At 38.7% G+C, this 19,481-nt stretch overlaps 1 protein-coding gene across 8 annotated transcripts in view; it reads right to left on the reverse strand.

The window, feature by feature from the left end:
• LOC139450440 (glycine receptor subunit alpha-2-like) overlaps window positions 1-19,481 on the reverse strand; it is a 302,790-nt gene that overhangs the window by 136,380 nt on the left and 146,929 nt on the right. For all 8 annotated transcript variants that reach the window (XR_011652225.1, XR_011652226.1, XM_071232142.1 and 5 more), the window contains one exon: window positions 961-1,043. Coding sequence is in view for 6 of the 8 variants with exons in the window: in XM_071232142.1 (XP_071088243.1) it covers window positions 961-1,043 (83 nt within the window). In the remaining 2 variants the exon portion in view is untranslated. The remainder of the gene's footprint in view (window positions 1-960; window positions 1,044-19,481) is intronic.

The raw sequence follows: 19,481 nt of genomic DNA on the forward strand, positions 1-19,481 counted from the left end.
TGTGTTTCACACTTAAGTGAACAAAATGCACCCCCAAAATTTGACATTTTTTGGGGGAAGGTTTCTGGAAGGTATCCGGGCCGATCCAAAATGGGAAGGTTTCCGGAAGACGGAAACCTACACTTTTTTTGCTGTGAAGGTGCGCCCTTTGCGGACCGATCACTAACAAATTTGCTAAATGATGTTGCAAAGTCTGCAAATCACAGACTGGGACACCCGTAGCATATTAGCTATCTCTAGTCGAATTCTACCAATTTGAAGCATACCAAGAGCATTTAGGCGTTCATCGCGTTGTGATCATAAATCTTGCATTAAGGCAAGATTATGTACCTCCGTGTACGTGTTACCTAAGATAATCAAAATACTAATGGCTCAGAGCGATGTGACGACCTTTCACTGAAGTATCAGCATTATCCCCAACCCACGCGCACGGAGGATATAGCATGGTGCATGTGCAATGTTTCGAGTATGTCGGGGCCTTAGGTTTAGGTTCCTAAACCTTTCTATCTCTGGCAGTCATCTTTCAAAGCTTATCTTTCTTCTGACGACTGATCATTGCATAAATATTTCATGATCACTTACTTTTTAAAAGAGTATGAGTAAGAGTATGTGTTGCAAACTGTATTTCATTTGCCATCAGTGTGGTCACTGATAAATACCAGTCATTAAAATGAAAAGTACTTTTTAATCTTCAAAACTAAATTGCCAATTATTACAATGTAAAGCTATTGTATTACGGCAACGTTGATCATATTGTTCCAGATATGACTGTCCAACATTAATCCTCATGATCTCCAAATCGCATTGTTTCACAAATAACACATATTATAATTTGATAATTTGAACAGCAACAAGACTGAACTTGTACATATACATTGTCAAATAATGTCCAACATAAGGGTGAAACATGAGTCACCTGTCCTGTACCTTATTCACTTATGAAACCATTAACATACTTACAACTTTGTATCAGCATTGGGCAATTTTGCGAATCGAGTGGAAAATTAACAAGCTTCATCCGACAGCTGAGGGTCAATGATAGTCTGCAATACAAAATATTACATCTATACGTGCATTATACGACACACATCCATGCTTGCACCCGACTCTACACAAGCTCACATCACTATTAATTTTGGTAATAAGTGGTTGTGCAATCCCCTGACCGTGTCATAGCTTATGACGTAACAAATGACATTTAGGGACAAAAACAAGGACTGCTCGGCTTGGAGTCAGTATAATGTGTCTGAATTGGGTAGCCATCTTAGACTGGGGTATCTCAGTGGGCTAGCACATAAAAACCGGCATTAATCATGACTAGAACAGGGCGGTTGGGTAGCCTAGTGGTTAAAGCGTTCGCTCGTCACGCCGAAGACCCGGGTTCGATTCCCGACATGGGTACAATGTGTTAAGCCCATTTCTGGTGTCCCCCGCCGTGATATTGCTGGAATATTGCTAAAAGCGGCGTAAAACAATACTCACTCACTCATGATTAGAACAAGCGGTCACGCACATGCACACACACATGTTCGGCGCTGTGTAACATAATGTTAAACACGTTAGTCCCCCTTTCGCCCCAACCAGTCATTAGCTGTAAAACTAAATATACAACTTTAGTCCATCATTTATGAGGGAGGCCCAGTCGTAAAAGGCGAGGCAATTCCTAGCATCATACCCGTGCTAGAAGTTGAAATCCATGTCAACTCTGTCATATGAGAAATAAAATAACAGGCAAAAGAAACGCCACCAAACAATGTTCTGGTCTTAAACAAAACAGACGCATAATTTAGTAACAGTTAATGTTTTATTATAAAAAAACAATTTTACAAAAAGAAATTTGAAAATGACAAGATAAAAAAACATGTGCTAAAAGTTCTGCAGACACGTTTATCATGCTGGGTGCACTGTCCAGTATTCGATCACGCAAACAGAATTGAATTTGATCACTCTTACAGTCCCGTGCTACACAGTATCAGATGTTACCCCCTCCAATTGTGTACACGAGTCTCCTGACATCCTGATTAGGGATCCTACGCTATTCTTGCAAGGCATCCCTCGTCAATGGCGGTTGTTGACATTTCCGAATCCTGCGTCCAAGTTGGTCTCAGAGGTGCTCTTTTGGCGACAGGTCCGGTGATCTGGCTGGCCACAGTAGTACGGTCACGTTGTTGGCGTTCAAAAAGTCGCAAGTGACTCGAGCTGTGTGAGGGGTTGCGTTGTCCAGCTGAAACAGCGTCCGTGGGTGTCGATGCAGGAAAGGCAGTGCCACAGGCAGCAAAACCTCATCAATGTAACGACGTGCAGTGAGATTTCCAACGATGGTAGCCATATCTGTCTTCTGGTCCCAGCAGATGCCACCCCAGACCAAGACACTACCACCTCCATAAGGCTCCACTTCTTGGACGCAACAACGTGCCGTCCGTTCACGACGTCGTCTGTAGATTCGAACCCGCCCATCAGGCTTGATGAGCCAGCACCTACTCTCGTCGGTGGAGAGCACTCTTCGGCATGCTCGTTGTTTTAAACGGTTTCATGTGAGTTTCATGAGTTCAATCCTGCTAATGTTTTATACCAGAATTTCATACGAGTAACTTTGTGCACATTTTGCATTTTTTAGTGATTAAATGCACTTTTCTCGCAAATCACGTTAAGCACGTGCACATGTTAACAGGGAATAGGTAAGTTGCATTCCAGATTTGTGTTCCCAACTGTTTTCGTGCTGTTTGGCAAATTTGTTGAAAACTGACGACCATTATTTAATTGGTGGCGTTTCTTTTGCCCGATAGTTTATATCCGACATGGGCACTCATTGTGTTGGACAACATCAATGTCCTAGGAAATGCAACAAGCCATGCTACAAGAGCTATATTTAACCGAAGAGTTGAAACATAAATAAATAAATCGTAAAAGTGAATGTTTCTGATTGAGCGTGGTAAAATCCGCTCTGACGATACATTAAATCACAGGTCAACATAGCCGGTACATATATGATCGTATGAATCACATCAATAAAGACATGCACTCTCCATTGTTTTTACATTACAAAGGCAATATTAGCAGCTAGATCATACATTATTCCAGTACATAAAAAGGTCCATAAGGCCGTGGCCGATCTGTCGCTGCCCCTTTTGGTGTCACGACAGTATCTCTGTTTTGACAAGTAACGATGGGTTAATTACTCGGTTTCAACAAGCATCGATGTCATTATCACCGTGCTGCCGAAGGATTTTTACAAAATTCAGATTCAGTAGACCCTTAGATTAGAAACTGGTTGTTATGAGAACATATATGTGAATGCGCTCGTCGGGATTCATAGTTGGACTAGGTCGTAATAAACGACTGAACGGCTCGGGTGGACAGACTTGTCGACTTGATCGATAGCGTGTCATTGTACCCCGAATCTGCTCACAATATCAATCACTGGTGCGGCGTTAAACAAGAAACATGTAACTGTATCGAAGATGAAAGGCGTGTTATTCTGAATGTTGTGTCCTGTATATGAAGAAAATACGAACTGACCTATTCAATTAAGCTATGTTTTTTACAGTTGATTGTAACATAATCTCTGTTATGATGAGTCACTGTCTTTTTAAAGATGAACGTTTCATACTATCATGTGTAACTATCTCGTAACTCCATATGGCATGTTTTTTTGTGTCTTTGATACCGTGTATTTTATGACGTCGTATTCAATATGTATACACACAGGACAAAACTTAAATAAACATATTTGTCCGGCTATCTGTCAATGCAACGGAAGAGTTTATTTCTCTGGAAAAAATACCATCTGTGGTGCTTTACAACAACTTTACAACAGCAACATGTTTGAACATTCAATTTTATAAATTTTGAGAGGCTTTTTGTCTTTTGTTTTATTAGATGATAACAATTATTAATCTTGGTAATTTTGGTCATTCATGAATTGCTTTAGGAATGTAAATAAAATCTACACAGATAATCAAACACGTATCAAATAGAACTGCATAGTTTACATAATCGTTCCACTTTAAGAATATTGTGCCAACAAGCAGAGTCAGTTGACAAATTATGATTCTATATTTAATTCTTTATTCATGTACATGTGTAGGCCAGCGGCCCATGGTACAATATTCGGTCCATCATTAACATTTATAGGGTTAGTGTTTGGAGTCTAACATTCATAGCATGGTATATAAAAGTTGCAACATTTCTAATTACATTTTCATTGTTTACCGCCATAAGCATATTGAATTTAGCAAGAGTAGGATGTACAAAATACTTCTGTGGTAGATACTGAAGACGAAGTTCATCATAAGCGTTACAAATTAATAAAAAATGATATTCATTATCGACATATCTTTGGTTGCAACTATTGCACAATCTCTGCTCTCGTGGAGTATTAACGTATCTACCAGTCTCAATATGGAGAGTGTGGGAGCTACAGCGAAACTGGGCTAGTGCAACACGGAATTTGTTGATAGTGATAGCAGACAAATACAACTCTAGATTGAATGAATTTTTGAAAAGTGTATAATGGAACATTTTAGAACTATTTGCTAAAGACCAATGCCAGTCCTGTTCGTAAGCACATTTTAACCGATCTTCACATTCGGAAATAAATGATTCGGGGCAAATAACATATTGGTTCTCCCATATATATCCAAATCCAAGGCTGTATAAAAGAGTTTTGACTTTTGTAGCCCAATTAGTTTTACCATGTGTGGCTAGCTGAAATAACATATCATAACTTTTCTTAGGATATCGTGAATTTGGTAGGGACATAAGTTTACACCAATATTTTATACAGCGTTTATACGCAGAAATGTACAGTGGGTATCTTCCACACTCTCCTCGCACAACATGATTGGGAGTAGACGTTTTAACACCTAGCAGACGTTTACAAGCAAGTACATGGATACTTTCTATTTCTTTGCAGTTTTCAAAACTCCACATTTCAGCCCCATATAACATAATTGGAGCAATTTTTGTATCGAATATTTTAAAAAATAGTTTCAGTGGAATAGGTTTAAGTGATGAAAGGGATTTTAGAACCGAGAACAATACCCGTTTAGCCTGTAATGAAGCATTGTAAGTATGTTTCGACCATGATAAATTCTTTGAAAATACAACTCCCAAATATTTGTACGATGATACACATTCCAACTGACAACCACTGAAATACCATTTCTCAGATCTAGAAAGTACACCACCATTCTTAAAAACTACTATTTTCGACTTATCAAGATTTACCTTAAGGAAATAATTATGGCAATAGTGTTCGAGTACATCGATGCGTTTTGGAGGCCATATACAGTATCTGATATAAGAATTACATCATCATCAAAGAGTAGCAGGAATAGTTGAATTATGTCTGGATGGAGCTGGATTCCGGGTTCACAGTTAGCCTCAATTTCAACAGCTAGATCATTGATAAACAATGAAAACAAAAACGGGCTCAGTACACAGCCTTGACGGACACCCAAGTCACAATCGAATACATCTGAGAAGTTATTGTTAAACTTTACAAAGGAACGTACAGTCGTGTATATGGATTGTATACATTTAAACATTTTAGGTGACACACCACTGTTATTCAAAACTATCCATAGTTTTGATCTGTTTATAGAGTCGAACGCTTTGGAGAAGTCTACAAATAAAGCATTTAGTTTACCTCGCTTCTTCCCCAGATAACGCTGTATAACTGACTGTAAAATAAACATATTATCAATTGTGGAATAACCACAACGAAATCCTGCTTGCGACTCCACAACTTTATCATAGGCATCACACCAAGCCTGCAACCTTCTATTTAGAACAGAAATATATAACTTGCTAAAAATACTTAATACTGTAATCCCTCGGTAGTTATCGGGTGTATTAGTATCCCCTTTCTTGTGTAATGGTACAATTTGGCCAGTCGACCAGGAAATCGGAAAATAAGCGGAATCAAACATAACGTTAAACAGACAGGTAATATAGGGAACTAACACATCGCATGCGTATTTGAACATTTCAGCAAAAAGTTTATCACTGCCGGCAGCTTTGCCTGTTTTCAATTTGTTAATTGCCTCAATTACCTCCTGCTGTTCAATTGGCGAGTCTAAGATAGATTGAGTTAAGTCATCAAAATTGTTATCTGGCACAGTGTTATCTTCATCCCCCATTTCTGAATCGAACAACCCCTTAAAATGTGAAAACCATTGCTCAATATTTATATTTGGCTTAGTACGTACAGTGGTAGCAGTCAGACGTTTCAAATGTGCCCAAAATATTTTACTGTTATCCAAGTTAGTCAAAATGGTACTCTGTACATTGTCTTGATATAACTTCTTTTTTTCACGGATAACATGTGTATAAGTATTTCTTGCCTTAATATAGTTACAAAGTGATGACGAATCTTTTAGTGATCGGAAAACCTTAAGAAGCCTATATCTTTCACAGCGGTGGTATTCACACTCCTTATCGAACCATGGCTGTTTACTTCTAGTAAACAATTATTAATCTCGGTAATTTTGGTCATTCATGAATTGCTTTAGGAATGTAAATAAAATCTACACAGATAATCAAACACGTATCAAATAGAACTGCATAGTTTACATAATCGTTCCACTTTAAGAATATTGTGCCAACAAGCAGAGTCAGTTGACAAATTATGATTATAAGTTTTAAATGTTAAAATGGGGTAATATATTTATATATCCAGATGGATATAATATACTTTTTTTAAACATCTAGTCCGGAAGAAAAAAACGCAAAAGAAATTAAAACGTAAATATCTGACAGAGTATTGACGTTATCCATAAAAATTTAATACCAAAAATGAATTTCTTCATGGGTTGGAATTGCGTGAAAAGATGGGAAAAACACAACCACGTAGCAGCCTGATGCCTGACTCTCCAACGTGACATGAATTTTTTGTTGGGCTATTGAAACATTGGATTTTCATATTCATGCCATCACAATCTTACAGCAAGTGAACAGCGGAAACGTGCCACGACTAACGGAAGCCCAATGCAACAACGCCATCGGCCTACTCCAAACAGGCGAATCATCTTCGGCCATGCTTTTCCACGTAGCACCAAGCACCATTACTAGACTGTGGAACAGTTATCAGACAACACGGTCATCGTATCCGTATTGCGTGGATCAATGCGCGTGATGTGAATCACTGGGTTGTCTGGTCCAGATTTGATTATTTACAAACCGCCGTCAGATAGCTGGAATATTGGCGAGCTCGGCGTTAAACAACAAACAAACAAATAAACATACTACACGGGACAATACGTTACCATACCAGATCTGGTCGACCACGTATCACTACTAGATCTACTAGATTTTAGACGGATTCATAACGGTACGTTACTTACGCGACTTACTTACGGACTTCTGTAAACCTACGGCAATGCCAGGTATGCATAGCATATCAGCCGAGACAGCGAGGAACCGTTTACGCGCCGTTTTAAGGTATTCGCGCCAGACGACAAGTTCGAGTAGTCATTTGGAAGGACCTGCAACATAGGCTGCGACGTCAAAGGTGTCATTATCACAGAGTATGGCCACAACTGCAATGGAGACAAGTTTGGTTAAGTGACGAGTCACGTTTTATGCATCGCCGTGCGGATTCGAGACGTCGTCGTGCAGGCGTCGCGGGGAACTTTATGCCCGAAACAGCATACAGGAAGGTGACAGATTTGGTGGTAGTAGTGTGATAACGTGGACAGCCATCTCATACACTCGTAGAACAGACGTTGCGCAAGTTCAAGAGAATTTAACAGCACAACGTTACACGATTGAGATTCTTCTGCCACACGTCCTTCCCATTATGCAATAAGCGAATGCCATTTCCTAAAAGACAACGCCCGACCTCACCTGGTAAGACTGACAACAGCCTTTTTGGGGAATCACAACATCCAAGGACCTGCCATGGCCGTCAAGGTCTCCAGGTTAAAACCCAATCGTTTTGCAGTGGATCAACGACCGCGAACATATCAGCAACAACCACAGCACCTCCGACAGGTGGCACCAGGACTGCAGGCAGTTTGGATGAACTGTCCCAATCCACAATTTGGGATCTGATGGATTCCATGGGACGATGATGACAGTCAGTTTAGGACTCTAATGGAGGCCATACAAGATGTTGAGTGAGTGAGTATGTTTTACGCCGCTTTTAGCAATATTCCAGCAATATCATGGCGGGGGACACCAGAAATGGGCTTTACACATTGTACTGATGTCGGGAATTGAACCCGGATCTTCGGCGTGACGCGCGACAAGATGTTGAGCACAGGTGACCTTTACCTTGAAAATCTACTGTTCCATGTGTGCCATATGGAATCTGGGCAAATGAGAATAATGTATGTAAATTGTGAACAATGGTTTACCATCTGTTCATTTAAATGATATGATAATTAAAATATACGTCCATAATCACTTTTGCGTTTCTTTCCTTTTTTTGTAGAGTATATTTTCTTTAAATGTTTCATTGTACAGACCCTTTAGGCACAGCGCAATAGAACCGCGTTAGTTGGTCAGTTAATGGTCCTTTAATTTGTTCTCAATTTGTAACGTAAGCCATGATGTGGAACATGTTAATGAGTTATCTATTGTCCACAATCGTTTAGTTACTTTTTAACAAATAATATCCATGGACGTGTCATAGCTTTCTTCTAACACCAAATTCCTATTAGAAAATATATATCAATCAACCTATATCGGTAAACTAATCTGACTATTTTTAAAGTAAATTCAGTATAGCGAATGCACTAACTGACCGCTTACTTACTTACTTACTTACTTACTTACTTACTTTGGAGATTTAACGTGCGCTTTCCGACTGATGCGTATTTCGCACACGGGCCCGGCCAGGCCATTTAATGTGTGTGTTGGTTTTTTTATTAGACAGTCTTTGTATAATATGTATAATATAACCGTTGTAGACAACAACCATGAAGGGATTTTATGGTTGCAACTGTGTGATAAGCATTATTGTGATACTAAATATTTCATATGTGTGTGCTACCTACCCCCTGAACATTCCACCAGAAATATATGTGTTGCTGACTTTTTGGACACTTTGCTATCGCAAATACTTGAGTATCAAACAATTGGAAAACTGTTATATATTTGTGGAGATCTGAATAGTAGATGCGGCGATCAGACTGATTTTATTGAAGGAATAGACAATATCCAAGACAGAAATGTGGTGGATTTCACATGCAATGCATACGGGCGGCGCCTTGTAGATTTTTTGATTGACTCTAATTGTTGTATTCTCAATGGGAGAAACGCTGTTTTGAATGATTTTACATATGTATCATCTAGAGGTCAGTCAGTGGTTGACTACTGTATTGTGCCATATGAATATCTTCCTAATTTTCAGAATTTTGAGGTTATTAGATCAGACGTATTAGCGTGTAATGCAGATATTGTCGGTAAGGTAGACGGGCATCTAATCACCAAGTTAGACCACTCGTTGTTGCGATGGACATGTGATATTGAACACATTCATGAGGATGTGGACATTCGTGATAAAGGTGTCAGAGTGACTAAATACAGTACGTCAGATATACCACGTGACTTTATGTCATCACCGGAATGTTTGACGACTTTAGATGACATTATCCAGCGCTTGGAGAACTCACATGTGACACAATGTGATATCGACGCAGCCTCAGACAGTTTGATTAGCTTGGTTAAAGAAGAAATGAGATGTAAGCTGAAAAGTAGGTCCTATATGCTGAACTCCAAGACTTCTAATAAACGACGGAGAAGCAAGAAGCCATGGTGGTCCGATTCACTGACGACTTTTTGGAACGAGATGTGTGAAGCCGAAAAGAAATGGTGTAAATGCAGGACTAAGTCAGATAAACAATTTCTGAAACACTGCTTTGTGACTTTACGTAAGAAGTTTGATAAAAGTGTACAACAGGCTAAACGTGCATATGTGAAAGAGACCGTGAACAGTCAAGATGAATTATGTACGGCTCGTGATAGTGAGTTCTGGAGACAGATAGGACGTGTAGGTGTAGGGTCGGAGAGGCACAAGACAATACCGATGGCAGTAGTTATGGAGGATGGGAATGTGGGTGTGGGCAAGGACATAGTGTTGGAAAGGTGGAAAAATGTCTTTAGCGGTTTACTAAATGGAGACAGTGACACGAAGTTAGCTTCTAGGAGAGACGGTGAGAGCGCCAATAACCATGTTCTATTCAACGACAGCATAAGTCTATTTGAAGTAAAGACTGCTATCCATAAGGCTCATACAGGAAAAGCAACGGGTATTGACGAAATCCCCGTCGAGGTGCTGAAGTCTGATGCTATCGCTAAAACGCTCCACTATATTTTTAATAATTGTTTTAATACAGGAAAGATTCCTCAAATATGGTCGAAAGGCATAATTAGTCCCATTCCAAAGTGCTCAACCCTGGACCCTAGAGACCCCCTCTCATACAGGGGTATCACCCTGACTACGTCCATTTATAAACTGTATTGTAGTATCCTTAACAGAAGACTACAACTGTGGGCAGAAGCTAACGATGTACTCCATGATTCACAGAACGGATTCAGACAAAAAAGATCTACTATCGATCACGTCCAAACGCTAACAGCAATTATAGAAAACAGAAAAGTAAAAAAAAAATCTACATTTGTTGCATTCATAGATTTTAAGAAAGCTTACGACTGTGTTAATAGAAACATTTTATGGGATAAACTTTCTCACCATGGTATTGGAGGCAAAATGTTGCCTGCCTTGCAATCATTATACAAGGCTGTTAAATGCAGTGTTCGAGTGAATGGTTTCTTTACTTCCTGGTTCACGGTAAACCGTGGCTTAAAACAGGGGTGTTTGTTATCTCCCTTGCTTTTTAACTTGTTCATAAATGATTTATTACATACTCTCAACAGTCTTAATATTGGTGTAACTGTAGACAATTTTAATATTGCAGCAATAGCATATGCAGATGATTTAGCATTGCTAGCTGAGAATGAAGCTGATCTCAGTCTACTGTTAGATGTTTTACATACTTGGTGTTGCACAAATAAGATCGAGATCAATAAGGAAAAGTCTAAAATTGTCCATTTTAGAAATCCGTCTGTCATACAGACGACGCATGTTTTTAATGTCGGAAATATGATTTTAGACATTGCTGCTAAGTATAATTATCTTGGCCTACTGTTCACAGACCACTTAGATTTTACTGCAATGGCACGTGCAGCAGCGAAGTCTGCTAATAGGGCTTTGGGTCTGTTGATATCCAAAGTTAAGACAATAGGCGGTATGCATTTCCAAACATATTCCAAATTGTACGATAGTATGGTGTGGTCTGTTCTTGACTACGGGGCGGCTATCTGGGGTAATTACGATGTGTCAGCAATAAATGCTGTACACCATAGGGCCATTAGATTTTATTTGGGACTCGGCAAATACGCCCCTAACGTCGCTATAAATGGGGACATGGGATGGATACCGCCTGTTGTCAGACAGTGGAAAAGTGTAGCAAGACAATGGTGTCGCCTTAAGAATATGTCTAGTAGGTTAAACAAACATGTGTTTAACTGGTCTGATAGATACGCTGTAAATGGTTGTAAAAATTGGAATGGTAGGGTAAGAAAGAAGTTTAATAATATGGATTTAGGACATCTATTAAACGCTACAGGTTTTATTGATAAATTTTCTGTTTGTACACAGGTGGAACAATGGTGTAAAAATGAATATGTTACCCGTTGGAGCGATATGTTAAGAAAGGAAGAGGGGCGAAATGGGCTTAATAAATTGAGAATGTATCGATGTTACAAACAAGTATATGGGACAGAATACTATGTTTCAAATAAGATGCCCAAAAACTATAGATCGGCACTAGCCAAGTTTAGATGTGGTGTGGCTCCTATTCGAGTGGAAACCGGTCGATACGAAGGTGTACCTGTCAATAATAGAAGATGTTTTCACTGTAATGACAGCGTAGAAGACGAGGTCCATGTTTTGTTTCACTGCGCATTATATGATGATATCAGGGCAACTCTTTTTAATGAATGTATTGCTAAGTCTTATAATGTTTTAGATATGCCTGATGTCGACAAACTTTGTTTTATTTTCAGTGACTCCAGTGTGTGTTTTATACTTGCCAAAGTCTGCTTTTTAATTCTTAATCGTAGAAAACATCTTTTATATGGATAACCTTTTACTATATCATCTTTATATCATTTATGTATAAATTCTGTGATAATTCGTCTCTCATAATTCTATTGAATGGTTCTGTACATTTTATCTATGTCAAGTTGTATAAAGCTGTTTTATGTATGTACAGGAGTGAGACGTTAATAAACTATTGTCTGTCTGTCTGTCTGTTTCCGAAAGGGTCGAAGGTGGTCTGTGCAAACCAAGAGGGGGCTTTAGGGGTTGCTTATATATAATTTTGGAATTTTGAGATTTGGAATAGATGCCGATGGGGTTGGGGAGGAGAACTAAGGGAGCTGGGTATGGTGGATGTTTGTTTGTTTATGTGATTTTGATTTGGTAGGTTATTATGTTTTTAGATGTTATTAGTTCCGTTTTGATTAAGAATACGCCTAAGGCCTTGAAGTTTTCTAGTTTATTTTGTGGGTTTAGTATTGCTTCTAGAGTGAGAGCCTTGTTTAGATTGAGGGTGGTTTGTAATGCGGTTCGATGTGTGAGGTAGTGTGTGCAGTGGATGAGTGCGTGTTCTGGGGTTTCTAGTTGTTTGCAGTGTGGGCAGTTACCTGTAGTGTGTTTTTTTATTTTTTTTAGGTGGTTATTTAGGTTGGTGTTTCCTGTTTGGAGTTTAGTGATTACTCTGTCGACTTTTTTGGATGGATGGAGAATTTTTGGTTATTATTATTATTATTACAGGGTGTCTTCTTCCAATACCATGGAATAAACTGATAGAACCTCAAAACCCATATCCTGTGGTTTTTGTACATGACATCCACAATGTCATGGCTGCAACATTTCACGGTTTTCAATGCTGTGGTAATTTGTTTCTGTTCTGTGACATCATCCGTTGACATTTTAGACAATGTTTTGACATGTTACTAAATTGCCATTTACGTCGTTTTGAAATCTAAATATCGGAAATACCAGGAGTTCATGGGTTTCTGTCAAATTACAATTGATCATTCTGAAATGCCGCCGATATCGATAGAATCGTTTAGAATGTTTTTGAAAATACGCAAACAGGAACGCAGAACTGAACTTGCCGCCACATTGTTTTTACAAAATCACGTTTCACGCATGCCAATTACATCAGGTGTATTTCAAACTCAGCTGCGAAAGGATCTACATACATCTCTGCATACGTTTCAGAAACAAATGACATAGAGTCTTTGACACTCATGGAAATTGTCTTGGTGAAATCAACCGAAATAAATTACGTGTGAAAACAAACTCAGTGTAAAATTCAGATTTTACACTAGCTACCTTGTGTAGCCTTTTCTCTTATTAGTTGTACACAATGGTTAAATTTTCAGACAATATGCTTGGGAAGAGTATCAAAGCAAGAATCAGAGAATTATAAATAGATGCATTACCATTTTTTATTTGACTCAAAATAAATTGTCAAATTCAAAAAAAGTTTTGTTCGTGACGCAAAATCACGCATAACGGTGACGACGGTATTTATCTCCATTTCGGACTTGGTTACAATAAAAAACAAATAATCGTCAGCTTGTATCTGATTACGTACATGATACGGCTATGTATAAACGATCCCTGAATCAACGATAGTCATCTTCTGAAAATCCTGCGTACTGCAGTCAGTGTACGCGGCATTTCATAAAAAGCAGGTCACCGGAAGTAATGTCAAACGTCAATCAACATTGTTGACTCAAAATAAGATCAATCCATTCTGCTGCATTCAATTTCAATCATGATATTGATCTTTATCACGCAATGAATTGGCGATATTTTTCGATGTATCTTCCCTTCAATAACTCGCTAGGTGCACTGAACCGAACGGGCCAACCTTAAACTGACGGCGTATGTGGCATTCGCAATTCGAGCGGTACATGTTACTATCACACCTATAAACAGTTAACCAGTAAAGCCTTCAACGGTCACGTTGGTGTATGGACAGTATATCTTTTTGCCTATACAATGATCTATGTCCGGACATACATGTTCCGTGATTTAATGATACATCAGGGATGACCACGACTGCTTACATTGTATAGTTAACTTCTTGATAGCCGTTCGAGAGGTGAGGTGAGGTGAAATTGGGTTTAACGTCGCGTCCAAGATTATTGCACTTATATAGCGACGTGCATGCACGTGTGTGTGTGTGTGTGTGTGTGTGTGTGTGTGTGTGTGTGTGATTTATAGTGCTAGCTCACTGAGATACAATGCCGCAGTGTAACATGAATACCCCACTCTGACACAGTATACTGACTCCGAGCCGACCAGTCCTTGTTTTAGGACCCTTTATGCCGAGCGCCAGACAGGGCACCAACAAGTACCATCTTTTAACCTCTTTTGGAGTAGTATAGGTAATGATGGTTCTGCCGCAACCCCACTGGAGCCAGATTTATATACCTATACCACCACTACAGATGGAATTTTTTATGTCACAATGATGATGCGATTCAACGATCGTCATGATTCGTATTAAAAGAAACATCAATATTAATTAAAAATGAATAAAATTTACTATAGCCCACGAAGATATTGGAAAGGTATAGGAGCATTACAAAAATTAGCCACTGCGGCTAAGGTATCTAAAGATGTGGCCAAAGAGTGGTTAAAGAAACAAGTGATGTGGCAAATATAGTTATCGGCATCGCGTTATATACCGAGGAAGAAGTTTGATATTTTTACAACGAATGAAGTTCATCAGGCTGACCTCTTGTTTCTTCCCCATGATAAGGTAAGACGCAAAACGTATAAATACGCTTTAACCGTAGTAGATGGGGCTAGTCGATACAGAGAGGCTGAGCCATTAACCTCGAAAGATTCAACAGAAGTAGTTAATGCACTGAGCCTCATATATAAACGCGGACCTCTAAAATGGCCCAAGTTATTTCAAGTAGATCCTGGTCGCGAGTCGAAATCAGGCGTGGTGAAAAAGAGGCCCACTGTAGTCAAGCTATCTTTGAAAGATTTAACCGGACATTAGCGAACGTTTGTTTGGATATAAGTATGGGATCGAAATGAAATCGGAACGATTAAGATCAACCGAATGGGTGACACGATTATCAGCTGTTGTATCAGCCCTGAATAATGAAGTAACAAGATTAATCGGGAAGAAACCATCCGGTGCGATTAAAATGAAATCTGTGACTTCCGAATCTTCAGAACCGAGGAGAGGCAAAGAACAAAAACTTCCGGATAGAGTTAGCGTAAGATATTTATACCAGCCCCGTGTAGCTCGCAGGAGGCCAACCTCGCGCCACCGATCCAATTTGGTCCCTTAGGATATATTGTCTTCACTTTGTGCTCTCTTTATATTCCTCCATCATATTCTCTTCAGCAAACTGATCACCAAGCCCTTTATGACCAACTCCCAAAGCCCTGCATCATACTGGGTGATTTAAATGGACATAATCCCTTAAGGGGCTGTACGCATACCAACACTAAAGGAAAGATGCTGGAAGATTTTTTGTCAAATAATGATTTATGTATTTTCAACGATAATTCCAAAACATATCTTCATCCTGGTACTGGGACATACTCGTCCATTGATTTAACAATTTCAGATTCAGATTTGCTTGATGAGTTTGAGTGGTCAGTCCACAACGACATCCGTGGAAGTGACCATTTCCCTACCATTCTAAAGACTGTGACGTTCCTCTATCATCGAAATGGAATTTCCAAAAGGCTAACTGGCCTTTGTATGCAAACCAACTTAAACCTGAATTGTTTCTTGATGTTCCTGACCCTATCAAATGTTTCTCTGATGCACTGCATAATATAGCTGATGAATGTATTCCAAAGTCCTCTGCAAATCCACACATCCGTAAACCATGGTTTAATGATACTTGCAAACAAGCTCGGAAGGCACGGAAGAAGGCTGAGAATTATTTCCGTTGTCATCCTATGGTTCATAATTTAAATGAATTCAAAATCATAAATGCCAAGGCACGACGTACGTATGTCTTGGCAAGCTTACGTTTGGAAACTAAATTCACGTACGCCGATATCGAAGGTATGGAACATGATTAAAAATATCAAAGGTATGGGATCTTAATCTGGTATCCACCATCTTCAAAATGGGAATGATCTGTTAACTGATAAATATGATATTGCTAATAAACTTGGTGAAACTTTAGCTAAACATTCTTCCTCATCTAACTATGTTCCTCAATTCCAGAAATACCAAAAACAGCAGGAAAAGAATACTATTAATTTTAATTCAGATAATGGGGAAGATTATAATGAAGTATTTTCTCTTCATGAGTTCCATACTGCCCTTTGGCAAGCTCACGATACTGCTTTATACATTATCAGCTCCTGAAACACTACCAGAACCTTGTTTAGGAACCTTGTTGAATATATTCGATGACATTTGGACCCCTGGTACATTTCCTTCATCATGGCCCAATGCCATCGTTTTTCCCATACCAAAACATGGACGTGATCATACTGATCCCTTAAACTACCGACCCATTTCATTGACTAGCTGCGTTTGCAAAACCATGGAACGCATGGTCAACAATAGATTAACATAGTACTTGGAATCCAATAATTTAATCACAAATATTCAATGTGGTTCAAAAACCGGAGTACTGTTGATCATTTAGTTAGATTCGAGTCATTTGTGAAAAAATTCAATCATTAATAACCAGCATGCAGTGTCTATATTTTTCGATCTAGAAAAAGCTTACGACACTACATGGAAACACGGGATTTTAAAGGATTTACATGCTATTGGATTGAGAGGCCGTTTACCTCAATTTATATCCAAATTTTTAACTGACAGACAATTTCAAGTCTGTTTGGGCTCAACCCTGTCTGATCATTATCATCAGGACCAGGGTGTCCCACAAGGCAGTATCTTGTCTGTACATTCTTAGTTTTAAGATAAATAGCCTGTCTAAGGTTTTAAGTGATTCTGTAGATGGATCACTTTTAGTGGATGATTTTAACATATCTTGTCGTGGTAAAAATATGCATTTAATTGAAAGGCAATTACAGTTATGTCTTAATAAAATTCTAAAATGGTCACTGGAAAATGGCTCTAAATTTTCTAAAGCCAAGACTAATTGTATACATTTTTGTCGCAAATATAGGCCACATCAAGACCCTGTGTTATATTTGGATGGCACACTTATCAAAATTGTAAAGGAAGCCAAATTCCTGGGACTTATTTTTATAGCCATTTGACATTTAAACCCCATATCAAATACCTTAAAACTAAATGCCTGAAGGCACTTGACTTGTTAAAAGTCGTTTCAAATTCAAAGTGGGGAGGTGATCAGAAGACCCTCCTCCAACTATATAGATCTCTTATCCGTTCAAAACTGGATTACGGCTCCATTATTTATGGGGGAACATGCAAAAGCAATCTAAAAATACTTGATTCTATACATCACCAAGGACTACGGCTTTGCCTTGGATCCTTCAGAACTTCTCCCATTAACAGCTTATATGTAGAGGCCAACGAAGCATCACTTAAACTCTGACGTCTGAAATTATCTTTACAGTTTATCACCAAATTATCTTTAAATCAGTCAAATCCTGCATATGATTGCGTTTTTCATCCCTTATATGAGGAATTCTTCTCTTATTCCCCCTTCCTGGAAAAAGGTTGAGAACTGCAATTTCTGAGGTGAATATAAACATTGAAAATATTTCTCCTTACTTCTGTCTTCATCTCCTTGGCAATTGACAATGCAGAGGTAGACCTGACATTAACAAAACTCAAGAAATCACTAACTAATCCACTAATTTATCAACAAGAATACCTTCAACTGAGAAATAATTATGATACATACAAATCAATAGTTACAGATGGATCCAAGGATGGTGACGCAGTTGCGAGCGCTACTATCATTGGATCAAGAACAATATCGTTCAGTTTGTCACATGATAGTTCAATTTTCACGGCAGAATCACATGCCATCTTAACAGCTCTTAAACATTTTAACACTCAATCTAAGTAGCAGTTCATATTATTTTCTCTCAGACTCTCTTTCGTGTCTTCAGGCTATTCAAAATATGTCCAGTACACATCCACTTTTACTCGAAATTGTCGAATTACATAATGATCTCGCTACTGGCCAGTACAACATCGCTTTCTGTTGGTTACCCAGCCATGTTTGAATCGTTGGTAACACAATGGCTGATGCTGCTGCAAAAGCAGCACTCATCAAATCTGTGATACCACTTTTAATTCCCTACAGTGATATTAAACCCTTGATTAGATCGTACATCAAAGATCAAATGCAAAAGAAGTGGGACAACCAAGTAGGTATTAATAAATTACATGCAGTTAAACCAAATATTGCAATTGGTAACACCTACTTGGGTTGTCAGTCCAGATTTGATGAGGTCATTATGCGACGATGTCGTATTGGCCATAGCAGATATACACACGAATATTTATTGAAAGGTGAGGATCCTCCATTTTATTCCCTTGTGATGAGAGAATCACGGTCAAGCATCATTTCTACCCCATTTTTAATCGTAGAATATTTGTTAGTTTTAATTGATAGCTACAATTGACTATAATCGCCTGCGGCTGAATGCATGGTGTAAATCCTGCTGGGGAGCCGTGAAGGAAGCAGAAGTATTATATGTCCCCATGGTCCCTAATATGGTGGCCTACCTTTGAATGCTGGCGATCTCTAGCTCGTTTTTATCATGTTTTGTTATGTATCGTAATATCGTTTTATCGTCCCATACTAGTTTTACATATGTCTGTGATACTCTAGTTATTTTACTGTCCTTTGCTGACAGGTATTTTAGAAAACTTACACATATTTCGTATGTATGTTTAAATTGTTGTAGTCACGATATGGATGTGACTGTAAATCTTAACTCACTCACTCACTCACTAACTCATTAAAAGTGAGTTCGTATTCTAACCTATCGCCTATGGATGCTTGATAAAAGGGCATGTGACTATCTAGAAATTCAAAGTCTAGCGGAATATAGAATTGTTAACAAATGCATCAGCAACAGCCTTATCTCCTACGACGGTATTATCACCACTATCAGCACCTACACGCAGTCTCAATGTGTTCTGATTACAAATACCTTGGCACTGTAAGTTTTCCCGTTCTTTAGCTGTTCTCCAGAGATCCATGTAACAGAAATATACATTGCTGTCGTCAATACTCAAAACTTCATTACCGCTAATTTTAATTGTGATTTTCTTAACAATCGCACGACCTATGTTTTGAACGAGCTCTCTGCTATCGTCGGTAGAATTCAAACTAATTGTAAATGATAGTTGTGCAGTTCCCGGGAACCAACACATCGTGTGCACCGAGATTAGGAAAGCGAACCAGAAGTGTTTAATTCTGATCAATGGTACTCGGGTTATTAGTTA

The sequence above is a fragment of the Haliotis cracherodii genome, unplaced genomic scaffold, assembly GCF_022045235.1.
Source record: "Haliotis cracherodii isolate W230 unplaced genomic scaffold, xgHalCrac1.p SCAF_8, whole genome shotgun sequence".
In the NCBI taxonomy this organism is placed as follows: Eukaryota; Metazoa; Mollusca; class Gastropoda; order Lepetellida; family Haliotidae; genus Haliotis; species Haliotis cracherodii.